The sequence below is a fragment of the Cervus canadensis genome, chromosome 20 (genome assembly GCF_019320065.1).
Source record: "Cervus canadensis isolate Bull #8, Minnesota chromosome 20, ASM1932006v1, whole genome shotgun sequence".
In the NCBI taxonomy this organism is placed as follows: Eukaryota; Metazoa; Chordata; class Mammalia; order Artiodactyla; family Cervidae; genus Cervus; species Cervus canadensis.
The window spans coordinates 50,518,477-50,546,370 of record NC_057405.1 but is presented as its reverse complement, the minus strand read 5'-3'; the positions used below and the strand labels follow the sequence as shown (position 1 = coordinate 50,546,370).

Here is a 27,894-nt window from a genome sequence, read left to right as displayed (position 1 = left end):
CATCATGTCTGGGAGGCACGGCGAGCAAGCTGTGAGAGGACTCACAAGTTAAAAACAGACAGAAACCCTTCCTTCTGACGCTATTTCACTCAAACAGCAGCCTCCCGGTGTTAAGTACCTTCAACCTTACGACAGTATTTTTTAAAGCTCCGCGTATCCATAAAGGCACCAGGCACTGAGAAAATGGACAGATTAACCGAAAAGGCTCTCTCTGATGACAAATCAAAAAGATTAGCGCCCTTCACTTGCGGACCTGTCCAGGTCCCACGCGGAAGCGGACAGGCGCCAACTTGCCAAAGAGTTACCAGATATTAACTCATCAGCCGGGCAATCAGAGGCGTGTAGCCCCAGCCGCTCACGTTCTTGGGGAAGGAGCTGCAAGCCAAGCCCGGAGGCTCCCGGGGAGACAGGCGGGAGCAGCGGTGTTGGCAGTACCCCCAGCGTCATTACCGACTCCGACACTGGCTACCGTGGGGAGGTAACGCAGCGACCACTACCACACACTGACACTCGCTTCATCCTCCCGCGGCTATTTTTTTTTTTTAATATATAAAAAGGGGGGAAATAAATGAAAAGCACAATTGGGTCCTTTCAAACCCCGGGAAGCATCGGAGCAGGGAACAGGTCGCAATGTACCGAGCCCACCCGCCTAGCAGAGCCAACACGCCTGTTTACATCCGGCTGCCTCTGAGCCGGCTAGCAGGCGATGGAGAGGGATGGGGAATCTTACCAAATCTTAATACATGTGTGGTTCCTTGAGAATATCCAATCCACAGTAAGCAGAGCAGGAGTTTAATGGTGCGCCTGAAGACTGGATTACTTAGAACCGGGGAAATAATCTTCATGGTGTTTCTGTGTCCACACGCGCGGCACCCACTTCCCCGATCTAGCGTTAGGCTCCCGGTTTGGGTAAGAATGAGGATGCGTCGAGTGGCGGCCGCAGACACGATCACGGCATGGTCACAGAGAGAGGAAGGAGTCTCCGCTTCCCAAACCCATTAGCAATCGCTGCATGTTCTTCACTCACTGCGCCAAGGAGCAACCTTCCACTGCAAGGGATGGTGGGACATCCATGTTAGTCGGGGAGCATCCGGGAGAAAGCCAGCACGCACACCCACAATGTCCGGCCGCGCGAGCCTGGGGAAGCAGAGGAGGAGGAAAATCAATAGGAAATCCAGCCTTGGAAACCGCCGAGGCGCCGGGAGCGATCCACGGTCCCAACACAAAAGGCGCTTTGCTCGCAAAGGTTTCGCCAGGCCCTATTCTACTGCACTGCTGCACAGCTTCTGACGTGAAGCCAAGATTAAGTGAGAAAAATTGAGATAGCTGCTTGCCTCTTAAGGCTTCCTGCCAGTGAGCTTCCCAATATCTATTATGCAACCAGTCTGGTCGCCCACCTTGAGTTGCAAGGAGGAAGTTGGATTTATTTACGTGGAGAAAAAAAGTGCTTTTATTTCCAGTAAAAGTCTTTACTAAGATAGTGACTGAGGCATGCAAGTGGACTTCCTCCATCAACTGATGAATTTTAATAAATGACAACCTAAGTCAAAGTCACTTTGCCTAGGAGTTGTAAATAAAGAAGTGGTCTAAAACAGAGAAATTTACTGCAAATGTAACTTATTTTTAGGCTAAAGGAGGGTCTTTTTATACTTTTAGAATTTTGCCTAGGCATTAATATAGACTGAAATCCTATTGGAGAGGTAAAGATAGTCTTTAAAAACTTGAGTGAGACATTCTTTGATTACTACCTAGCAATAAAAATACATTTCTGCAAGTGGACTTTTAGGGAGGAAATGTTGAAATAAAATGAAGGAATCATATTTCCCCACCCATGTTTTACCTTATCTTAAAATAATTGTGAATATATTAAAATACAGTGATATTTGAAATGGTGCAGCAAACTCCAAAGGCTTCAATAATTTGTGCCCAAATTTCTTCTCACTTTGATTTTCTGAATATCTTTTTCTTGAAGACATGAAATATGGAATTGTAGCTTAAGCGATATTGAGTGTCATGGTTTTGTCTAAAAATACCTTATTATTTTCTAGTGTTCTGATAAGAATAATTAGCATCCCCAGACAGTTACTGTCTTGGCTTTCACAATTTATTCAAGGAAAAAAGTACATAATTATATTTTCTTTTGTATTTTAGCTGTCCTCTATGCATATAGGTAAAATATCCAACCATAATAGTTACATTAGTAAGTGAAAATAAATTGGACAGTGATAAATATATTACTATATATTAATATTTTTAAGTGATAGGAAGCCCAAAAGGCAAATTGCTGAAACTCTACCTTAAAAGTAATGTCTTTTTCATAACCAACTAAGAGGACATATGTTAACCCTTAGGAAAAGTTATAAGATCATATCATATTTGAAGAATACCTCATTTTTAAATGAGTGATATGAGAAGTATTTCTTCTAGATAGCAAGATTTCTTAAATCTGTTTTAAATCTATTTTTCTTAAGATAGTTTAAAATGCTGATTTGAAAATAAACCTACATTCTAAAAAAAAAAATAAACCTACATTCTGCAAAGGCATTAGGTGGGCATTGATTTTTTTTTTTTAATGGAGGCATATCTGCAGTGTCAAAAATAAGTATCATGAATGGCTAGTTCTGCAGTGTAGCAGGTGATTCAATCAAATAATCTGACTATTTGAGCACTTTAAAGGGAACACCTTGTGCTAAAACCAAGGGTATCTAGCGACTCCTTCAGTCCATGTTTAAAATATCTCTTGTAAAGCATGTGCAGCCCCACATGCCCTGTCTTGTATTTGCTGTCTCATTTATTCCACTCTATTTGTCTTCTTCTGTTTGATCCTAGGAGAGATAATAATGATTGCCAGGGCAAAAAAAAATTCTTATTATTTATTTCAATATAACTGATATCTTCTACCTAAAAATAGCCTGTTCTGATGTGGCTAATCAAAATACTGCAGTTTTGCAGTACAGTTAGCATTTAATGGAACTTGAGAAAACAAAATGTACCATAACTCCTTGTTCATATATTCTGTTAACATAATGGCATTTGATATTACAGTTGCAACTTTTCTACTTAAAACTAGCATCCTAAACTATTTAGGTTTCATGAGATTATTTATTGGGTGTCTAGCTGTACCGAAAGATCAAGCTTCCAGATTCATGAAGTTCTTACATAGTAAATTAGGCAGTAAAAAGTCTATCGCAAAATTTTCTTACCATTAATTGGTCCCCAAAGAACCAATTTTGCACATATGCTAAATTAGGTTCATTTACATCTATCAGCTAATCTGAAAGACTTCAACACCACAGACAGCAACTCCACCTGTCCAATTGAACTTCTGCAAGACAAGAGACGGCCTTTCTTCAGTACCTCGGACAGCGCTTCAGACGTAGATTTATTTTGGAGCAGTACAGTGAAAGTAGTACATTGAATGGGTAATGTACCATTGGAAGTGACAATGTGCATATTTCTACTATACAGATTCTGGGAGCTTGAATTATTACATTGTTCACATTGTCAAGAAGACTATTTTGTCAACTGTGTTGTGTATATATGTCAGTGTGACTTAATGGGGATTGCTTAGCATACCCAGGATGTGCCAATAGCCATCCCTTTCCAAGGCATACTACTACAAAAGCCATTCATTTACATTAACTGTGAGTCCCCTCATGAGCACTAAACTACTTGTTTCTCAGTACAGAAAACTGCCTGAGAGACCACCAAAATTCAGAACACTGAATAATTCTGTCAGTGTTCAGTGGCTAAAGACATTTCTAAAATGTATAATTATCGCTTTAGAATTCTTCACCTTCAGATTTCCATCTGTTACAGGGTTATCAGACTAATTCTCATTCTTTCTCATTAAACTTCACTCACTCCTGGGGCAAAAACAACAACAACAACAATAAAACCCCTAAAATTACCTCCCCAATATTAGAACAAAATGATTTGATGGTGTAGAAGATGCCTTATAGTATGGCAATTCTGAAGTTATTACAAGTTTCTCCACAATACTGATTCCATACATCATAGTTTCGGGTCTATATGAAGAATTGATAGAGTCATTACATAGTATTTACTGATCATATTTAACTCTTTTTTTAAATTTGTAATTTGCTCCTCAAAAGAAAAAAAATGCTAGTGGTGTCAGACAGTCATATATATTTAGTAATTCTGAGGTTTATACACCTTATTCCATGGTTTTGATTGCTTTTTTTCTCATTTTAACCATATGGCAACCTTTACTTTCAGAAGCCAAAGCTCTGTAGGTTCCAAGGTCAAAGCAGAGACGACAAACTGCAAACGCACACACATATACACACATACACAGAGGAGCTGTGTCTAAAAGTAAGCCTAAAAAAGAAAAGAAAAAAGAAACCACACAGATAGAAGGCTAGCATGAAAGATATCAAGCCCATGATAAATTAGCAAAGAACAAAATGCATTCCATGTTCACCCAGAGCTTGTTCCAATAACAACAACAACAAAAAGTCATTAGCTTCATCTTTTACTCTATTTTTATATTTACTGACACTAATGACCTCTTATTCTTGGGCACTATTACTTGAGAAGCAATTTTAGTTTTCTATTCTCCCAGTGAAAATGAATCTTATTCTAGTTAGCTGCCACCTGCTGGGGCATGTACAAATGTGTAATAATCCTTACAGCACAAGGTTTAAAAAGACAATGCCTCTACCTTTTGCAAGAAATAGCAAATACATATCCCAGGACAACTTGAATTTCAAAGGTGTTTTTCAAAGGTTCTTTCACGTTATATCTATATTTCAGTTTTTCACATGGAATTTTTTTCTAAGAATTCCACTTGACTTGTCACTGAAGTTCTGCTGATATGTGACATTTGAAAAACCTCATCTTATAGTAACACCTGACCTATTCTTCCATGCATGTGGCCTGTTGTATTGCAGCTAAGCTAAAATAAACAGTCTGTTCACCCATGGCATTAGAGGTGCCAGAGAATAATGTCAGAGCTGATATCAGTTAAAACCACACTGTTGCATATTTGCACTTCACCCTTCCTAACTATGAGTGCTATGCTATGCAATCCCTTGTGATTCTGAACACATTTCAGCTGTTACACCAACATTCTGCTGCATTGATGATTAATGACATTTAGAGCTTAATTAATTTTTAGATGAGAAAAGAAGTGTATCTTAATTAAGAAACTGAATTGGAATAGATTTACATGACCTGGAACCTTTTTAAAAAAATTTCAGAACTGTGTAATCTTTAATGGGTTTAAATAGAAGAAAACAGGTAAGATTTCTAGCATCATTTATTTCTCTAACACCTTCCCTCTGTGTGATTCATTTTGTTTAATAAGTTCCTAGGGCCACTGGAAGCTGCTTTGGTGGTTACAGGAATGATTTATATAAAAAGTTACAAGGTAATGAACTTATACAAATCAAGATTGAAATATCAGTGCCTATCTTCAGCAGCTAAACTACAAACTAAGATTCAAATGAATCATGATCTGTTGTGAAATTAAAATAACCATCAATCCATAAGGTAATTTCTGATGACATGATACTTACAGCATGAAGATGAAGAAAGGAGAGAAGATAATCTGTGCGTTACCATCAAGATAGTAGTTTAAGTTTTCTAACCTCTCCTAGTCCCTAAATTGGAAATCATTTTCTAAGATGCCTCAGCTAGGTCCCCTGGTTTAGTAAAGAACTCTTTGAAGGTAAAAATATCAGAGGATGAGAGTCACTAAAAGTTCTTGACGTTTATGATCCACCCTGGTAACACCACTCCCCTCACCCTAATGGGACACCCTCTGAGTTTTTTCAGAGGCTCTTGGTGCTGGCACCGGTTAAAATGAATGTCTGTACTTCCTCAGCACGGAATTAAGGAGCAGGGTTAATAGATGAATGGGTGGATGGAAGGGAGGCTGGGGAGTTGGTCAGACCCGCAGGCGGACACACAGCTTCTTGCCATCTGTCTCTCTTCGCCTCGCGTGAGTCCCAGTAGCTGAGGCCACTTCCTGACACGTCCACTTATTAAATTATTTTATAGGGAGAACGCGAGCGCCTGCAGCCAACCGAACCAGTCGCATCCTTGACGGGAATTGGCTGAGGCGAGCGGGACAAAGCCTCTCGCAGCTAGTCGGTCCAGCGGGTGCCCCGAGAGCACCGGGCTCCACCGCGTCTTCTTCCTCTCCAGGCGGAAAATGCCCCTCGCCCACCCCGGGTCTCTCCTGTCCTCGTGGGAACAGACGTCTCCGGAGGCAGCCCGGAGCGGAGCCCACCCGAGGGAAGCCCTTACCTTTCGCTGGGGGCGAGGTGGGCGGGGAGGGGGAGGGGTGGTCCTCGGGGAGGAGCAGCCGGAGGAGGTCAGGCGGGAAGTCCCAGGCTCCTGGACAGAGCAGCGCAGCCGCGGGCGCCGAGCGCGAGTGACGGCGGCGGCGGAGACGAAGACCGCGGAGCCGCGGCGGCGGCGGAGACAGACACGCCTCCTGGCGGGGGTTCCTCGCCTCTTGCTTTAAAGGCGCCGCGCTCTATTCCCCGCGGCCCCTGCACGCTCCGGGCCGCCGCGGCCGCCAGGGCGCAGCGCTCGCCCCTGGACCGTAGGAGCTAAGGTGAGAAAATTCGGGGCGCCCACACACACTTGGACATCATGAACTCCCCGGCCTGGACTTCCCCCACCGTATACGCCTGCCTACTCAGATGGGGCGACTGGAAACGTGATGCTTGGTTAGGGAGTGGTGCAAATCGCCAAGGGATTTGCCTGGCCCTGGGTGGTGGACAACAGGTAGAAGGAGCTCGCGCGCGTTTGGTTCTGGGTGGTGGCTTTTATACCTCTCCGAAACCATAGCAACGGATCTACTCTGCTGCCAGGATTTGGGGAGCAAGCTGGTAGTCTCCAAAGTGGCCCTCTTAGTCCAACTTCTGTCATTTCCCTATGAGAAAAACCCTGACCTGCGCCTCACCCCCACCTCCACCTCAAGCGCACCCTACCAATGGGCTTCCCCCGGGGACCCGTACCCCGTTAGACCTGCCGTCACGGCGCCCATCTCCCCGCCTCCATCTCTGAAAACAGGACAGTCCCGAGAGTCGGGGGCTGGGGGCAGGAGGGCCAGCGGACAGTCTCTGAGCCCGTCTGGAGCCTCAGTGGCAGACGCCTACTTTCCTCCGAGGTCCCTGACCTCCCAATCCAGATAAATCGCAGAAGGAAGTTGGGTTCAAGATCTGGTGGGCGCCGAACGGTTGGTCTCAGACTCAAAGACTGGCGAAAGAAGCCAAGGGGAGCCTTCCAGGCCTGGCGGCCGCCGGTCTAAAATCTCTAATAGACTTCTTAAATAGGCCCGAATTGGGGAGGGGTGCCTGAATTTCCGAGACTTCTGCCGAAGCCCGGCTTCTAGGGAGGGGCCGCCGGCGGCGAGCAAACCCGGCTCCCCCAGCTTCTGAGTAGAAACGATTAGCTTCTGCAAACAATTCCCGATTTCCACTCCTCTGGGTCGGAAAAGTCAACATCTATTCAATACCGTCGCTATTTTATCCTCGGCCCTACAATATTAACTAGAGCAGAGACTTTGCAAGTTGCCCCCAGAGAAAGTTGGCAAGCAGCCGGGATTCGCTGGGAAGTTTAAGAGAGGATGAGCCGCAGCAGGCCGAGCGCGCTGGGCCGGGAGACAGTTTGCAAACCGGCAGTGTAAGGAGGGGGCCTGGTGAGATCCCGTGGAGCTGCCCTCATCCCTGGGGACACTCCACTCTCTGATTCCTAAGCTCCGGAAGTAGAGAGACCCTGCACCCCAAAGGTCTCGCTGTCTGAGCTGGAGACAAGCCTGGGTCCTTTTGCTGCTTCCTTTCTTGCAGTTCTGGTGGAGTGAACCCCTCGCCTGTGGCTCCTGACGCAGCCCTGTGCCCCTCCACACCCTGGGGCTAGCGCCTGACTCAGCCCAGTCCTGAAGCTCTCAGAAACTTCCTCCTGACAAACGCTATCCGGCTCTCAAGCAAAACCACCATTCCACCCGGGGTCACCACTGCAGGCCCTCCTGTTCCCAGCATGCCTATTGCCCACGCCCAGGCAGGGAACACTCGGGTTTTAAAGAAGTTAAGGAGAGATGAGTTCGTGGCAATGTAGCGTCCAGTTAGTCATTTAAAGATCCCTAGGGTGAAAGGGAGGCTCCCGTAATTAAGTCAACAGCGGCCTTGTTGTACGGAGTAAATAAATAGTCAATGACTCCATTGTGCCTCCTGGAGCGGGCAGCACAGACGCGTGACCGACTCTGGGCGCCTGGGCTCCAGCTGCTGTGACCTGCAGCCTAATGGGCCCTCGGGGTACAGCCAAGTTCGGGCCAGGCCCAGTAAAATATCCCATTCAACCCCACTGCCTCACAGGAGTAGTGAAGACAACTTGTCCACTGGCCAAAGACACTTTCCTTGTCATCACAGGACTGGCCTCCCCACTTCCAGGGGAGGGAGGAGCGAAACACTGGACACAGAGAAGATTCTGCGGCAAATCCCTGGGCAGAAGGATCCGGCTTTGTTTTGTTGTGACTCTGAGAATGCAGAGGAGGGAGTGTGCCTCATCTGACTGTGATAAGCATAGGCTCTGGCATGCAGTAGGTGCTGAGTGAAAGAATAAGGGATTCCTGGGCTGTCTCCCGCTTCCACCTTGTTGTCCCCAAGACCACATTGTTTCTGGGGAAGGAGAGGTGGCATCTGTGCTATGTGTGTTCTTAGAACCTAGTTGTAAATTTCTTTTCCAACCTGGTCGTGAATTTCTTTTCCAGAGCAATTGGGACACACGCATAAAGACAGAAAAAAATAGGCATTGTGAGGGGCAGGAGGAGAGAGCTGCGAGAAAAGTGAAACAAATCAAAATTATGCAAGTTGTGCCAAATTCCTTTTCTAAATAAAATGTTATCTGGATTCGAATGAGAAAAGCGGACTCACAGGGGAACTTTAGCCTATACACAGCCATTTAAACCTTCAAAATAAATTCTCCAACACTGTAATATCTTTTCCATAATTTATGTCAGGATTTATGAAGATAAACTTTAAGATATCAGATCCCAAGTCTCTCTGGAGAAAGTCATTCCCAGTCATCCTGAAGACCTGATCTCCCATCTTTGAGAAGGTAGCTGAGTCCCTCAGCGTGAATTGAATAAAGGAACCACTTCTCCATCTTCCTTCTCAAAATGCTCTTAGAATATTAGCATGTCTGGGATTTTAACTCCTGAGGACTCAGCAGGGATCACTGAATTTCCAAGCTTACTACCAGGTTTTGTTTCTTTGTGTTGGCCTGGTTTGTTTGAATTACATATATTCATTCAATCGGAAGATACTGTTTGAATAATCTAGTCCAGTGCCTTCATTTTACAAGTGATATAAACCAAAGTGAGAAAAGAGGGGTGAATAACTCAGGATGTAGCAGGACTGAGACAGCCTCCTAGTTGTGCAGGGCAATATCAGCCTGTCCTCTGCCATCCACCTTCAAAAGTCAGAATCACATGAAGTTAGGACTGTAAGGAACTTCAGGGACTTCTACGCCATTTCAGGGTCACAGATCTTGGTATGTGGGAAAAAATGTACACTTGGGCACATAGCCTCGAAATCTTGCATACAATATAAGAGATGCACATAGCACCTGAAGCCCACTGAAGGCTTATGAGCCCCTCAACCCCAGGCTAAGAACCACCAACCTAGTCCAACAACATAATTTTTCAGATGATGAAATCTAAACAAACATACTTAGTCAGAGTCAGACTGTGGGTTAAGGATAGTTATACATCTGGATACCTAGTATCCAGACTAAGAGTTCCAAGGGGAACAGTGGAAATGTTTGGGATTTGGAGATGTACACAGCAATATAGAGATGAGAAGTGATACAGAATAACCTGGAAGCCCCAGGCTTCTTGTAAAGACGCTATAAAAAGTGAGAAAAGGCAAGTGGGGGTTAAGCCTAATGATCTCCAAGGCATATTATGATGCTAAGGTTGTGGTGAGTGTGTGGGGTTGTTCTGGATCCCTGTTTTAACTTCTGCCTATGAAAGTGTGGGTCAAAGAAGGTCATTATGGCCAGACCTCTGAACTCTCAAGGCTTTTGCCTGCTATTTTGTGGGGTTGTTCTGGACCCCTGTTTTAACATCTGCCTATGAAAGTGTGGGTCAGAAAAGGTCATTATTGCCAGACCTCTGAACTCTCAAGGATTTTACCTGCTATTTTTTCTGGAGGAGATACCCCTTCACCCTCCAGAAAGGAAAAGATGGCAGAGAGGTCTAAGTACCTCCTCCAATGCACTTTCCCATCTCACTAGGCGTCTAAAACATACAACTGATCCTCTTTATTCTGGATGTGACCATATCCAGACTCAACACATAAATGAGACCTCCAAGTCACCTGAAATGACTCATTCTTCTACTTTTATAGTCAGTTTATTACTTCATGTATAAATCTATTTCCATTTCGCATCTTACACACATAATGCATTCCAACTTTCTGTGTCAAAATTTGCTCACTTAGTCATTTCACTTCTGCCTGGACTCCTGAAATAGTACCAAGACCAAAGTATTCCTCAAGTACTCTACTTAGATGACTATAAATCTGTAAGTATTCCAAGGATTCTCATGCACCCTTCCTACTAATTTAAGTTTTAGGTTCTTAAGGTTACTTTGTACTGTCTCCCCTCATCCTCCTCACTATCATTGTCCCCTCCCCTCTCCAATCTCTAACTGGCCAAGTCCTTCTTCAACCCCTAGCTAACTTATTTATTAATTATCTTAGCATGTATTTGTTGAATTATGTTATTATGTTTTAAGGAAATGAAGACAAGACAATGAGGAAAAATGTAGGCAAGATACTTTGCAAGATATTTCTAAAGGCACACAGTCACTTCTATTAGCAAGACCATGACATTCTTGCTCCTTCTTTTGTAGAGAGCACTGTTATAAAAGTTGGAATGTATTGGCACACAAGTGGCATCTAGTAGAGAGGCATTGTACTAGAAAATATTTCTTGTTAGACTCCCCATCCCACCTGCGACTAAGGAGGGAAGAAACTCTGAAGATCCGTAGGCATGCGGACAGGTAGAGAGGGGGGTCCCACTCTGGGTGGGACAGGCACACAGGGACAGAAGTACATGCTTCTTCAAAAAACAGCATCTTAATTGATCATATCATGAAGGAACTGCCAACACAAATCCTCAGGACTATTCCCCACCTACCATTAATCTCTCCTATTTCTTGGAAGCTTAATAAAAGGTTTCAGAGGGGGGAAATAGCTATTTATATAAGTCCTGTGCACATGTGCATGCATGCTAATTTTTGCTTCAGTCCAGTCTGACTCTTAATGACCCTGTGAACTATAGCTCACCGGGCTCCTCTGTCCATGGGATTCTCCAGGCAAGAATACTGGAGTGGGTTGCTATACCCTCCTCCCAGGGATCTTCCTGACCCAGGGAGCGAACCCACTTCTCCTACCTCTCCTGCATTGTCAGGAAAGTTCTTTGCCACTAGTGACACCTGGGAAGCCCATACAAGTCCTACCCTATTCCAAAATGTTTCACATAAAATATCACATATTTCTCTTTGAACAATCTTGTCAAAAGTATAGTTACTGTTTTAAGGATAATAAAACTAAAATATAGAAAAGTACATAACTTACCTATGGACAAACAAATAGTGAAGGCAAAACTGGGATTCACAACTTTGTAGTTTATTGTTCTTGCTGGTACAAGAGAACAGGCAGGCAGAACAAAGCAGTATCTGCCCAGCTCTCTCTTATCCCGAGGTGTTGTTACTCAGCTGTGAGGGGTAAAGCCCAACAGTTTAGGTTGGGAATATGGAGGGCTGGAGAATACGCAGTAACTCAGATTGAGCAGATCTGCTTCCTCAGCAACCCCCTGAGTGAAGGATTCATCCGGAGCCAGAAACCAGAAGCAGCTGCCTCTCAGAGGGGAAGCCAGCTTAAAAGCAAGCAGAGGGCATTTCTCAACCTTTGTTAGAGTCCAAGGAAAAAACCCAGAATTTGATCTGATCCCTTAAGAGTGTTCTCAACAGAAACTAAAGTCTATCCTTTGCCAAGAGAGTAGTTCTTGCAATAAGTGAGAACTAACGATAAAGACACTTCTAGTAATAACCATTTGTCCTTAATGATAATACCTTCCTAGCTGTTCCCTCTATGAAAGAAGCTATACCTGCCAGAGTTTATTCTAACTTTCTGACTTTATAGCAGTCCAGCATTCTCCAAGAACATCGTGTTCCTGAGTTGTTCCAATGATAAGATATTGTTCACTTGTATATTTGCTTGTATTCAAGCAAACTTTGTAAACTAGATTCAGAATGTTGAACAGGGCTTTATATTTAATTTTCATTTTGCAGTAAAACATTCTGATTGATTCAGTTCATCATAAAAGAAGTTGTTAGATACAGAATTATTGTCTCTGTAACGGGTCCTGCCTAGAGAGGTCATTCAGGCTGTAGAAAGCTGTTATAGAGGAAATGACCAGGGTCCCAATAGATTTTTCCTCTTCTGCTTTAATGCAGTGATGCTAATTAGCAGCTTTTGAATCTCTTACTGCAGGTGAGCCCAGCTTCAAGGGCTGACATTCATTAAGAATATGGACACTGCTGACCTCCTACCTTTCACACTCCTTCCAACCAAAGGATCACACAGACTGTTGGATCGAGTTGTTGGCATTGTTTGGACATGCATTGTAGGAGAGCACACAACAGAAGTAATAGAATTCGGGTTTTAGGATCTGTAAATTACATGGTTTTTAATTCTGTAAATTAAGCTTAAAATGGAAAGAAAATGAATAGACTAGAGGCTAGGATCAAAATGTAGGTCCAAACTCTGTATACAAATGGAAAGTGTGAGAATTGGAAAATAAACTTATTTTGCAATCTATTGTGCCAACAACTTTTAATATATTAAGATAACTGTCTCGATCTGCTTCCAGATCAGTGTCCCTTTGTAAATATACATGAAATTTGAGTACAAAGGGATGAACAGCAATGCATCACTTAACTGTATCAATATTTTGTGTAGATGATCATGTAAGAATCAGAAGCAGATTTAGTCTTCTCTGTGGACTGTAGGGACTAAGGGTCTGTTGACCATATTTCTACTTCACAAACAGAGCTATCCAACCAAGACTTGCTTACAAACTGGAAATGTGCTCAAACACACTGTCCCTGATATTCTGTTTGCTATTCTAGGCTGACAAATTGCTAACTTTCTACAATACTAGATACATATATACTGTAATTAGGAAAACGGAAGAAAAGAATCTGTGATATGGAAACATTTCTGATGATAGCTGATAATTAAAATTGCTATTTTGGGGGATAAAACAGAAGAAATGTAGTGATTTCTATAATATTTTCCACTATTCACTAATTTTAAATTAAGACATAGATTTCATGTTTATATGTACTTTACTGTATCTATTTCACTACAATAAGGGACTTCAGAGTCAAGGTCCAAGTGTCAGAAACCAGAATTGTTGGAAAATGGTCTCAGCCATAAGGGAGAATCTAGAATTTGCAAATATTTTTCATTTATTTCTCCTCATTCTATACTTAAAATAACCATTAAAGAGAGTTACCACTTCCCAGGTGGCTCAGTTCCGTTCAGTTGCTCAGTCATTCTGACTCTTTGTGACCCCATGGACTGCAGTAGGCTAAGCTTCCCTGTCCATCACCAACTCCTGGAGTTTGCTCAAACTCATGTCCATCAAGTCAGTGATGCCATCCAACCATCTCATCCTCTGTCATCCCCTTCTCCTCCTGTCTTCAGTCTTTCCCAGCATCGGGGTCTTTTCAAATGAGTCAGTTCTTCCATCAGGTGGCCAAAGTATTGGAGCTTCAGCTTCAGCATCAGTCCTTCCAGTGAATATTCAGGACTGATTTCCTTTAGGATTGACTGGTTTGACCTCATTGCAATCCAAGGGACTCTCATGATCTGATTCTTACATGATCCCAGGTGGCTCAATGGTAAAGAATTCTCCTGCCAATGCAGGAGGTGCAGGAGACGCCGGTTGGATCCCTGGCTGGGTTGGGAAGATCCCCTGGAAAAGGAAATGGCAACCCACTCAGGTATTCTTGACTGAAAAATCCCATGGTCAGAGGAGCCTGGTGGGCTACAGTCCATGGAGTTGCAGAGTCCGATGTGATTGAGCAGGCACAAAAACAATCACAGGATATATTCTCCTCATTTTTACAAATGAGGAGCAAAAGTTTTAGAACAATTGTATGCATAGCAAAAACAACACTGAACTAAGAGTTCCACCAGCTGAACCTCTATTTAAATATAATGTCTTTGTAACTCAGTTAATTCCTGTATGCTTCTGCCTACTTATTTGTAAACTCTGGAGGAGGGATTTATTAGTATTTTGAAATCTATGAGGAGATGAAATTTTTAAAAACCTGATAGTTTCTTGACAGACCCAGGATCACATCATAGTCACTGGTGAAATGGGAGCAGTACCCAGGCCTCCAGAGTTTGACCATTATCCAGATGATGAAATGTTTCTGAAATCAAAAACTGAGCTGTAAAAAAATATAGTTCTTTGCTTTTATCTTTCATTCAAAATCATTAGAAACATGCAGAACTCATAATCTAACTTGAAAACAAATATTCTATATAAAGAGATAAATTTTGTTCATTTAGCAAAAATCACTAAAAACACTAATTTAATAATTTGTGTCTACAGTTAATGTGTATAGGAAGTGGTACCATAATAATTTTTATAAATATCGCCCTGATTAACTCATTAACTCATTTAGCATTTGGACCCAAGTAATAAACATTTCTAGAGAAAATCATAGAACTGGGATATATGGATTGAATAGTGTCTCCCTAAAATTCATATCTACCTAGAACTATGAATGTGATCTTATTTAGAAAAAGTCTTTGTATGTGCTATCAAATTGAGATTTACTGAAGAAGTCTTATTGTCTCACAAGTATTTTGAAAAATGTAAATAATTTAATTGTAAAAATTATAATTTCTAACATGTAAAGCACCACATTATATAGTATACTATGGATCACATATTTTTTTGTGTCCATGCATAATTACTAGCTGAAATATTACAAAATTATTCCCCAAAGTTATAAACTTTAAAACTGACTTTTTTCTTCTGAGATAGAATTTACCAATTAGATACAAGGAATGATCACTGCAGATGGTCAAGTTTCATAAGTAAGCCTCTGTTTTGCTAGTGACTGGACAATCCTGGAAGATAGTGATTCCATCTGACTGTGCTCAGAAGAGCCAGGTCTTTTAATGCATACATCAGCAGTGCATTGGACCCTTTGCTGTCCCTAAGGCAAAATTATTGGACCAGCTCTTATATTCTAATTCTTTCTCCTTTTCCCCAAGATTACTCATTTATCGCTGTGTAACCCTGGCAGGAGTTCCATATTTAAGTTTCCCCTATAAAATCTGATGGCGAACTTACAGTATTACTTTTTTTTTTGGTCCTTTTACTGGTTTTAAGATTGAAGAAGTTAAAAAAAAAAACAAAAAACAAATTTTGTTAAATGTTGAGTTGGCCAAAAAGTTCATTCAGTTTTTTCCATTCCATCTTATGGGAAAATCCAAACTTTTTGCCCAACCTACTATATGTTATATGGAGGCACTCCAATAGGTGTTTTGCATATTTATCTCACTAAATCTGCCTAAAGCAATCCTGCAAAGAAGGTATAGAGACTGGAATTGAAGGGTATTCAGTTCCTCAGTCTACTCATGATTGTTGAGCATAGTTTTGCTTACCTCTGAAGTTCAGACTCTTTCACTCTACTCCCTAGGAGTGACTTTAATAAGAAAGAAAGACCATTTTGAAAATGAAAGGTACCAGGTTGATAGGAGGCCTTCTGTTGGCCAAGTGTATATTTGATAATATGCTTGGTTTCACATCAGTACTATCAGCGCAGCTTCAAAATAGTGTTGCCCTATTTTCTATAAAAGTAGTTTTTTAGAAAAAAAAAGTAGTTTTTTTTCAGAAGGACAACTCTGAAACATTTTGAAACTAAACTAATTTTCAAGGCTTTATCTCTCATATTGTTGAAATGTCTTATTTATATGTCAGTTTTCCTACAGTGTTTCATGCAGAAAACAAATAAAACAATTGCTGATTCTTGTATTTTCCTGGTCGACATAGCTTTTAAACAGAAAAGAACCCTAACTTTCAACTCCACTGACCCTATGAAAACTCTTCAAGTTCAAAACTTGATTTTAAGTTTGACATTTTCTATTGCCTGCAATAGAATAGGTGAGGGAAATCTAAGATTAAACTGTCAAGTGTGGAAAAGAAAGATATCATTGATAGAAAAAGGAGATGTGTACCCCCAGTTCACTTCTCTGCAAAATGAGATATTCTTAAAGATTGAAGAGCATTGATGAAAAAAAAACTAAGACTGTGGTGAAAGTCCTCCTGTATATTTAACATGTTGATTAATTTATATACATCTATCTATTCCTTAATGTAGAATTGGAACACATGATCTCAATATAAAACAAAATAACTGAAATCTGAAAGTTTCCAGAAAAAAATAAAGTTATATTTACAGAAGAATGCATAGTGTTTCCTAATAATAAAAAAAAAGAATATTTCATAGTTTGGGTGCTTGTTACAAGCACATAATAAATTTCTGCATCTACTTCTTAACCTGTCTCTCTTAAGAGTACACAAACATACAGTGATTTTTCTGTTTGTCAAAGAAAGTACTACAATTTCTAAAGCTGCCCATTGAGTGGTTCTGAGCCATAGCCAAAAGCTATTTCAAAATGAGGACAGATTTCTTTTCTCCCTGGGGACAAACAACATGCTGCTTCCTCAGCCCTGCATTCTAAGCCTTTTCGCCCTCAGATCTTGTTTAGTTCTAGGTGTAAAAAGACACTTCTTCCACTATTAAAATGCTGACAGCAATCAAGTTGGGTATGTCCATTTTTCATTCATTTCATGTTAAATTAGATCATCTGTAGTTCTATAACAATGAATTCGGCCATACACTTAAAGAGAAACAAAAAAGATTTCAACTACTCCTTTGGAAAAGAAACAACTACCAAACTGATCTCAGATATGGGTCAAGAACAGGTTATTGTGAATATACTCAAACATAATTATGACATGCATTCATAAAATCCTGGCACTGTCTCCACTTTCATCAAAGAGGGAGCAAAGAGGTTGCTTTAGATATCAGTGATTAAACCCATCTTCTTTGCCTGACCCATCACTGTACTTTCTCAAGTCCACCTTCCCCATCCATTGTATTTCCATCTGTATTTGTATTTCCAAAATAACAATGCGTTTTGTTACCACTGCAGTATTTCCCCAATATAGCGCCTTTTCATATTTCCATAGAGCTTGAACAACCTGCAGATGAATTCTCACAACATCCCTTCAGACTTCCCCTGTGGATTCAAACACAATATGCAATTATGTCATTTATATCAGCACAGGGAAACTAAGAAAGGTTAATGTTCCAGTGCTTTTAACGGAGTTCTTTCTGCACCATACCATTTTATTTCTCTGTGAGGAAAACAAAAGTACAATTACAGATGGTGATAAAAGAACTGAACCAAATAGGCCTGGATCATGTTAATGATATTGAGTCAAGCCTTGGCTCTCAGAAATATCCCTGACTTGCTGCATTATAGGCACCCAGGAAGCTACTAGCTTTCTTCCTCACTGTTTGGATTTTCTCCTATTTAACTTCCAGTATGGGAGGGGGAGAGAGAGAAGGGAAAGTAATACATTTTGCATGCAAATCATTTGTCTTATAAAGAAAAACAGTGTTAATTTATCAGTTTCAAAAATTTCTAACATTAATCCCATTTTGAAATGAAAATAAGAAAAAAATATTTTAATAACTTACCTTAACTAATATGTTAGTGGTTTTGTTAAAAATATTTTAATAACTACTATGTTAGTGGGGTTTTTTTGTACCTTAACTACTAATAGTAATCCCATTTTGAAAAGAAAATAAGAAAAACATATTTTAATAACTTACCTTATCTAATACATTAGTCTTTTGGTATACACACACGTGTGTGTGTTTATGAATTTTTTTTATTAGATTCACATGGCCATTGCATATTTTTCTCCCCAGGGGCAAGATTCCAGTTTGCTGCTTAGAAGAGGCTTGAGTTTTGCCAAGGGCAAAGGCATAAATATTTCTATAACATTACTGCTCTTCCCTGCCTGTCAACTGCCAAGGGCTCTGGCAAGCATAAGACTTCACACAAGGGAAGACCAACCAAACTGGTGCATTTAGCAGAAGCCAGGGACCTACCCAAGGACAGCTGTCAATGAGATACCAAGCTATGCAGTAGAAAGGAACATGGATCTAAGATGAGAGACAAATGACTAAAAAGAGGAAGGCTGACAGAACTCAAGTTCTGAGGACCAAGATCTTAGCAGCAGAGATGGAGACTCTGGCATTTCAAGAGAGAACACTTGGGGCTGCATCTAGGCATAAAGAGACTCGCAGTCAAGAGTAGGAATCCAGACAATTATAGATGGTACCCTCTTCAGCACCAAAAAAAAAAAAAATGAACTATCTATGAAAAGATGTGGAGGAGTGGTGATGCATTTGAAATGTGTATAAACATCAAATCACAATGATGTCTCCCAGGAATGAAGATAACACTGTAGGTCAATTATACCTCAGAAACAAGCTTGCAGAATATGAGAGTAGATTTGTGAGGCAGGGGGGAAAAGGAAGGAGAACTGGATGAAGGTAGTCAAAAGGTCCAAACTTCCAGTTATAAATACTAAGGATGTAATGTACAACACGATAAATATAACTAACACTACTGTATATTATATGTGAAAGTTGTTGAGGGAATAAATCCTAAGGGTTCCCATTACAAGGAAAAATGTTTTTTTTCCTATTTCTGTAAATTTACATCTATTTGAGATGATGAAGTTTCACTAAACTTATTATGGTACTCATTTCATGATTTTGTGTGATACTATAATGGTGGAGATGTGTCATGACATGTTTGTCAAAGCCCATAGAATGTACAAAACCAGGAATAAAGCCCAAGGCAAGCGTGAACTTTGGATGATTATGATGTGTCAATGCAGGTTTATCAGTTGTAACAAATGTGTCATTCTGATGGGAGAGGTTGATGGTGAGGGTAGCTGTCTGTGTGTAGAGGGCCAGGGAGTATACAGGACCTCTGCAGTTTCTGCTCAATTTTCCTATTAACCTAAAATTGCTCTAAAAAATAAAATCACTTAAAAAAATATGGTGCCATTAAGGTCAGAAGAGAACCAGCAGCCAGGCTGCTTCAGCGTTGACCCAAAACACCAAGCAAAAAAGAGTCCTGAGCATGCCTTGCCCTCCAGGGCCAGGCTCAACTTTAGGGACAAAGAGACATGATTGAATCTAGAGTTGTATGACACTGTGGGCTGAATTGTGTCCTCCCAATGTTCATATTTTGAAACTCTAACACCTACTGTGATGTCATTTGCCAATTGTACTTTAAAAAAAAAACTATTTGACTGTAACAGGTCTGTTTCAGCAGACAGGGTCTTTAGTTGTGGCATATGGGATCTAGTTCCCTGAATAGGGATCGAACCTAGGCCACTTGCATTGGGAGTGCAGAGTCTTAGCCACTGGACCACCAGGAAAGTCCCCCTGAAGACTGGACTTTTTAGGAGATAATTATGTTTGGATGAGGTCATGAGAGTCCTCATGATAGGATTCATGTCCCTATAAGGAGACACAGAGCTAACCCTCTCTTTCTCTCTCACATGAGGACACAGTGAGGTGGCCATTCGAAAGCCAGGAAGAGTTTTCACCAGAACCCAACTATACTGGCACAGTGACCTCAGACTTCCAGCATCCAAAGCAATGAGAAAATAAATCATTGTTAAAGTCATCCAATATATGGTATTTTGTTATGGCAACTTTAGCCAACAAAAACATGTGATATCACTCAGGTCCTACTTCTCCTGAGCCAACGTTTCTAAAGACCAATATAAACGGGGAGGGGGATAGGAAAACATAATCAAGGCTTCTGTTTAATCAGGTGTATTTGTCCAATAGGCATAGCTATCCAGAGAGAGAGCACATGAAGGAAAGGGAAGGGCTTTCTCTGAGAGGTAGTGAAATGAAGAGTAGAGGAGTTGATTCTGTGGTTAAGTTAGGATTTTTCTTCTTGGTGGGAAGTCCCACTACTTACAAGGTTATAACCAACTTTCTATTAGAAGTAAGAATTAGGGGAGAAGGAAGGGTGGGAGATCAGGTAGGAAAATGCGCTCCTGGTGGGTGCCCTCCGGGGTGCCCTCCAGGTCGATCTCCTGGTGTAGTGCCTCCCTTGCCTGAGACTAAATGCCCTGATAAGCTCAGTATAAATGGATGGATATGCTGTGCTGTGCTTGGTCGCTCAGTCGTGTCTGACTCTTTGCAACCCCATGGACTGTAGCCCACTAGGCCCCTCTGTCTGTGGGGATTTTCCAGGCAAGAATACTGGAATGGGTTGCCATGCCCTCCTCCAGGGGATCTTCCCAACACAGGGATTGGGAAGGTGTCCTAGGTGCCCCACATTGCAGGCGGATTCTTTACCATCTGAGCCACGAGAGAAGCCCAAGAATACTGGAGTGGGTAGCCCATCCCTTCTCCAGGGGATCTTCCTGACCCAAGGATCAAACCCAGGTCTTCTGCACTGCAGGCAGATTCTCTACCCGAGAACAGAATTAGCCTAATCTGTGGATATCCTGTTACTAAAGTGCCCACCCACAGCCATTTGACTGCCATAACCTCCCAGTCCCAAACTGGCTGACATTCTACCCTCCCAAGATATCCCGTTGTAGAGGTAATAGGCCTCCCTGGGGAAGGAAGCTCATTAGAATGACTTCTAGTACTAGGGCCATGTATTGAGGGCCTACTAAGTGCTATAGACATTCTCTCATTTAATACTCAGAGCAAACTTCAGAAATGTCCTTACTCTGATTTTTTAATTCAGGACATAGATTTAGAACCAGTAAATAACTTGATTAAGGTCACAAAACCAGAAAGGATAAAAGATGGAATTTTACCCCATGCTTGTAGAACTAGAGTCCATGTAGCCAGAAGTATGTGGTGCTGTGTTGAGATTATAACCAGGAGAGGAAATGGCAATTCACTCCAGTATTCTTGCCTGGGAGATTCCATGGACAAAGAAGCCTGGCGGGTCCACAGGGGCCACAACGGACGTGAATTAGCAACTAAACAACAGCACAGCAATGTGGTGCTGTGTTGGGATTATAACTGGGAAGAAATTTGACACATGATTTTATATTAAAATAAGCACGCATGACTAGTTTATATAACATAATGTCAATTTTATAAGGACTTTAAGACATGGGACTTCGAAGAAACTTTTAGGTGTATTAGGTTTATTAGTCCACCTGGGCTCTGTCCCAGGTTCTCTTTCAGTTTCATTCACCTATGTCATTGGATTGAAAAGTGGAGAGTATGCTCCTTCCATGCAACTACTTAGATAACAGAGTTTCAGCTTTTCTAAAGTTTTTTGAGGGCAAATGGAAAAAAGCATGACAAATGAAAATGCAAAAGCTTAGACATAGGAGAATAATTAAAAATACAGAATCTTTTGTGTCTGGGTTGACATCAACTCCGAGCTCTCACTTCATTCCTGTTTCACTGTGCACCAGACAAGACAACCAGGCCAGACAGCCTCATGTGGAGCTGAGTCGCCACTGCGCTTAGGTTCGGAGGCTTTCTTGGGTTTCCCCCACAACCTCCTTCTTGCTCTATTTTTTTTATGTTTATTTATTTATTCGGCTTCATTGGGTCTTAGTTGTGTCATTTGGGATCTTCTGTTGCAGCGTACAGACTCTACCTGTGGCACGTGGGCTCCAGAGCATGCCGGCTCAGTAGTTGCAGCATGGGCTTAGCTGCTCCCTAGCACATGGGATCTTATTTCCCCAACCAGGGATCAAACCCAGGTCCCCTGCATTACAAGGTGGATTCTTGACCCCTGGACAGTGAGGGAAGTCACCCTTTCCCCCATTTCAAGGAAGAGCCCCACACCTGGCCCTGGCTCTGCTCCACCTCAGCTCTGAGGAACCACTTCATTATCCGGCTCCATAAATCCCTTCCACTACACAACTCTACAGAGGACTTCACCATCTGAAAGCCAGGAACACGTGCTTGCAGATTCCGCCCCCAAGACGCCCTCCAACACATGACTCACCCCTTTCCACTTTCTTCATTCCTTTGAACCGTAACTACTACTAGTTATTATTACCACATAATCCCCACTATTAGTTGAAGATTCCACATTCCAGCCTAAAACAGCACAAGAAGCTGGTCTCCTGAGCACTCCAATGGTTTCGATGTCTGCTGACATAACCTAATCAGAGTCATTATCTCATGACGCTCCTGATCAGGCTAGCCCTACCTGGCAGGAGTGTTTTACACAGGTAGGAAAATTTGGCAACTATAGCTGAGAAATCACAGGATTTTATCCTAGGTTTCTATAATCCCAAATGAAGGAAAAGTCTATTATATACAACAGACAGAGAGTTTTTTAAATGGAGATAAGATCTGGTAACACGTGTCTGAGCCACATGTCTCCAGAGGCACAGTCTCCGTTACCTCGTTTTCTGTTCTATCGACTGGGCTCCCATCAAAATGTCCAATCACTGAAACAGATCCCAAGGCAGTTTACAGGAAGTGGTGAATGAACAGTGAGCCCAAACCTCCCTCCCCAAATTAGAACGTATTCATTCAAATGAATCTCCTGTTGATGAAGTCTGTGGAAGAGCCCCCAGGGCAGGCAGACGGACTCTGCTCCATTTCCATCACTACCTTGCAGACTAGTAAGGCCGGCAGCAAAACTCATGGAATCACATGGCCTAATGCCCTTCACCTGCTGTCCTTTTTACCTTTTGAAAAAGGCTTCGCTCTCATCAGTAAAACAGTGAAAGCAGTCTTTCAATAGCAGAGAATATATTTTTTAAAACTATAGTGGAAAGTATCCAAATAAAGAAGTTTTCTATCCTCCTTTCCCCCATTTTTGCTTTGCAGCAAATTCTATAATGAAAAACCAGAAAGAAATAACTCTTTATTGTCCTCATACCTTTCCATACGAATTTGCAAATCTTCCGGTCTATCCTTCCATCAAAAAATTTCTAGTTTGGAAAGCCTGGAAGATATGACCCAAATTCACCCCATTCTGCCTCCACACATGACCAATCACAGAAGCATAAAGCTCTTTATTTTTCAAATGAACATGACTTTGGTGGAGAGGTCCTTTATTTTGATACAAATCTCATTCTGCAAGAAAACATGAATAGTCAATATTTCCTGATGTATCATGCTGCTCATCTACAATAACCAATTTATTCGGAGATTTATTACCTTACCCCAGCCCACTGCTTAGCACTGACAAAGCTGATAAGAAATTCACTGTATTTATGAAACTATAATACTTTTGGTTAGATGAAAAAGATACACATAAAGATGTGCAATAACTATGTTTTTACGTAACCAGAGATAGATTCAGTGTGTTGAAACTGGCAGAGCCACCTTAAGGAGTCAAGTGTTGCTAAACCCTGCTGAAGGTCTCCTGGGTTCCCACTTAGGAGAGCTTCTATTAAGCAGAAACTGTATTATGAAAATGCCAGCTCCTTCATATCTCTGACAAGTATGTGTCAGTGTTAAGATCCCATTAAATGCAAATTTGATCTTTTATAAAATCATGTTTAAAGCTAATATCACAGAGCATCAATTAGACTTCTGTATGCTTTGAGGAAGCCGAAAACTGCATTTATTTCAAAGATACCTTGTGATATGTATAAAACAGAAATTTCATCAAGTTTAACTAATTACAAGTCAAATTCCATTCCCAATATGTAAATAAAGTCATCCCCCTGTTGTTTATTTATTTGGTTCATTTTCCTTTGAAGAATTCTGCTCCCTGAAATCAATAGTAACTGATTTATTCTTCAGTCATGCTTTATTTACCAGACATGAGAAATGAGGTTTTTGGAAAAAGGGAGGATTGCCTATCTTTTAAACTATACTTTCATACCTTAAAAATTTTAATTATGATGACATAATCTTACAAATATACTTTATGCATTTCAATTACTCAAAGAACCTACATTATTCAATTAGATTTGGACCCTCTCCTTCACTCTGCAAGGTCTGTAAAACAAATATTTTCACTATACAGAGGGGGGAGAAAACGAAAGCTCAGAGAAGTTAAATGACTTTCAAAGTCACTTAACTCGTAAGTAGAAGACACAATATCAGAATCTTCAGACTCCACAAAAAGTGTTCTTTTCATCAATAAAGTCTTTTGAAAATATACTTAGCTCTCTGCTTTATAAAATAGAAGTTTCTCAAAATATTTTTTAAATTGTCTTGATGAATCAAAATTTTTTATGAACAACCAACAAACCGAACCATGCAGCAATATATTGCTATTTTCGACTCTTGGAAGTAAGAAAGATTGCTTTCCCCAACACTGTATAATTCCAGAATGCTGTGCTGTTCTAATTGGTGAGCTTTAGTCTTAAATTGGCACTAAGAATCCCTAGAGGGTTACTGAGTCATGCAGAACCTAACTTGCCCCACACCAAGTGTCCTCAGAATACTGTAGTGTTTGAACGGGTGTTTCTGTCCCTCTCCTCATTGTTACGTGGGGATGCTCTCATTGTTGATCACATGTCAGTAAATTATCCCACTACCATTTTTAATCTCCAAAGGTAACTATCATCGTCTTCTGCTATTCCTATTTTTCCCTGTCTCCTGCAGTCTTGCTAAGACTTAAGTTATTACATTTGACATCCACTGTGAGTGGAGAGCTCTTCAGTTTGATGAACTAAATGATCACATTGCATTTCCTAGTGTCTCTTTGTTAAGCACTGATTTACTTGGTTGGGTCAGGTCTTAGTTGCAGCACATGGGATGTTTTCCTTGTGGTATGTGTGATCTTCAGTGGTGGTATGTGGGATCTAGTTCCCTAACCATGGATGGAACCCGTGACCCCTACATTGGGAATCTGGAGTCTGAGCCAGTGGACCACCAGGGAAGTCCTTCCCATTGTCTTTTTCTTTGTTTTGGTGACTCTTTTCAGCAATTTTTATCACTGTTCACACTTAGAACACACACACACACACACACACACACACACACAAAATTGGAAAACTGCTGTTGTAAATTTAGAACAAATTATTCCAAACATTTAACACCTACATTTCTTTTGAATTGAGCTTCCTTGGTGGCTCAGATGGTAAAGAATCTGCCTGTAATGCAGGAAACCCAGGGTCGATCCCTGGGTCAGGAAGATCCCCTGGAGAAGGGAATGGCTGGCTACCCACTACAGTATTCTTGCCTGGAGAATTCCATGGACAGAAAAGCCTGGTGGGTTTATGGGGTCACAGAGACAGACACGACCAAGCGACCAACACTTTCACTTTTTTCTTTTGAATTAATAAAATGAAATAACTGTGATAACTCTCAGTGGTAGATGCAGTAACCCAAGAATATTTTATATCCATTTGGTTCCTGAGTGAAGACTGGAGAACATCCTAGTGGAATAATGGGATCATGGAATGTTATGGAGCAGAGAGCCTTACAGACCACCTGAATTAGGCCCTGAAGTTCTCAACCTCTTTTTTGGCATTCACAAATAAGTCTCACAAATATGAACTATTTCCAATTATTACCAGCACATAAGCCACAAATCTATCCTTTTTCTGTTCTACTCAAAATTAGCACATAGGAATGAAAATCATTGTGAATGTAATACGCAAGGCATAGCCACCCTAAAATCAAATGTTAATCCTTGGCAAATCTGACATGTTCTATACCCCTGTTTTTGTTCAGTCGCTAAGTTATGTCTGACTCTTTGTAACCCCATGGACTGCAGCATGCCAGGCCTCCCTGTCCCTCACCATCTCCTGCAGTCCACCCAAGTTCACATCCATTTAATCAGTGATGTTATCCAATTGGTGATGCTAACGACCTCATCCAGACCTAATTACCTCCCAAAGGCCCCATCTCTTAATACCATTACATTAGTGGTTAGAGCTTCAATATATAAATTTTGAGGGAACAACCATTCAGTCCCTAATAAGACCAAAGTGTTAGGTTCTGTGATTAGGCAGAAGTAGATTTTATCATCTAATAATTAGCATACTTACAGTATCTTTTAAATATATATATATATATATATATATATATATATTCAAAAACACTACTTCTAATTTGATAGAATGTGCCTTGCCTTTCCTGGAAAGTGAAAGTGTTAGTCACTCAGCAGTGTCCGACACTTTAGCCTGCCAGGCTCTTCTGTCCATGGATACTGGACAAGATACTGGAGTGGGTTACCATTCCCTTCCCCAGAGGATCTTCCCGACCCAGGGACTGAACCCAGGTCTCCTGCATTGCAGACAGTTTCTTTACCAGCTGAGTCACCTTACTGGTGATTTTAATTCCATTAGGCTATCTGAAAACAAACTGTCAGATACATGAATAGCATCTACCATCTATTTCTCACATTTCACTTACCTGAATGATAAAACTGTATTCTACATATTCTTTGGAGGTGAAAAAATCACATTTTACCCTTTTCTTGATCCTGAATCACTCCTCTATGCTCTGTTACCCTTTGTAGGTGATGTGCAGATGATATATACATATATTACACCATAAAACAAGATGCGCTGACTTGAAACCATTCTGGCGTCAAAGCAACATTTAATGCTGCTCACTTATCTGCTTTTTTGACATACAATAGACCAATCCTCTAAATGAGCCTAGTCCCCATTTAAAGTATGAGAAACCTATATACCAGTGGAAAACAACCAGGACAAGTCAACAAAATTCTCATTGCCTAAAAGGAGTGTGTGATTTATCTTGAACAAAGATCCTGAAGGTGAAAAAAAAATCCACCAAATCGAGAGTCACAGACCGTAATGGTTGTTTGAATTTACCCTCACCTAGCAAAGAAAAAAAAAACCTTTAGACATGCTAATAAACATTTTCTCCAAAAGTGAAAACCAAATTTTATAAAGATAGTTGAAGATGAATGATTAAATGATTTTTGTAAATCCTGGAAAATAGATTCATTTTTAGCAAGCTTTTTCTATCAGTGCACATTAGGAAATTCAGAATGCATTTAGTATAAATAGATTTAAATGTAGAATGATTTCAAGTCCTAAATGTGCAGCTAAAATATTTAATGCTTCCCAGTCTATATATGTCAAGCATTTTGAACTTATAACCATCAACAAATAATCATCAGTCTTTCATCTGTGGGAAAAGAGGGAAAAGAACAAAAAAAAAAATCTAGACTGTTCAGTTTCTTAAAGAGATGAATCTATTTTAGAAAGAGTTGAGGGTAATTGAAGATGTGAAGTAAATGGTAAGAAAACATGAGTATCAAACTGTTTTGTTCCAACGTTCAGTAGAATAGATTTTATTCTTTATTAGCTTATATTAACTTGTGCTAATCTGATTACAAAAACCAAAAACAAAGTAAACCCTAACCACCTCTGCATAGAAGCCTGAGAAATTTAGTTACATTTCCATAAAGTAATTTGAAGCATGTTGACCAAAAGGATATGTTAGAAAAGAATCCTGGGCTTCCCTGGTGGCTCAGTGGTAAGGAGTCCGCCTGCCAATGAAGGAGACATGGGTTCTATCCCTGGTCTGGGAAGATCCCACAGGGCACAGAGCAGCTAAGCCCCGTGTGCCGCAACTGTTGAGCTGAGCACTGGAGTCAGGGAGTGGCAACTGCTGAAACCCCAGCATGCCAGAACCCATGCTCTTCAACAGAAGAGGTCCCCTCAACGAGAAGCCCATGCACCTCAACTAGAGAGTAGTCCTTGCTCACCACAACTAGAGAAAAGCCCATGCGGCAATAAAGACCCAGCACAGCCAGAAGTAAATAAATAAAAAGAAAACAG

The 27,894-nt window shown here is 41.0% G+C and overlaps 1 protein-coding gene across 12 annotated transcripts in view; it reads right to left on the bottom strand.

Annotated features, from left to right (window-relative positions):
• Positions 1-11,747, bottom strand: part of GRIK2 (glutamate ionotropic receptor kainate type subunit 2) — a 723,627-nt gene extending 711,880 nt beyond the window's left edge. For 8 of the 12 annotated variants that reach the window (XR_006263929.1, XM_043439135.1, XM_043439142.1 and 5 more), the window contains exons 1-2: positions 6,274-6,401; positions 731-1,137 (exon numbers count right to left, since the gene is read on the bottom strand). Coding sequence is in view for 11 of the 12 variants with exons in the window: in XM_043439135.1 (XP_043295070.1) it covers positions 731-845 (115 nt within the window). In the remaining variant the exon portion in view is untranslated. Of the gene's footprint in view, positions 1-730; positions 1,138-3,203; positions 3,326-5,540; positions 5,565-6,273; positions 6,402-11,615 lie in introns of those variants that run through there. The other 4 variants (XM_043439137.1, XM_043439136.1, XM_043439138.1 and 1 more) reach the window with 4 other exon arrangements.
• Positions 11,748-27,894: the final 16,147 nt, after the last annotated feature.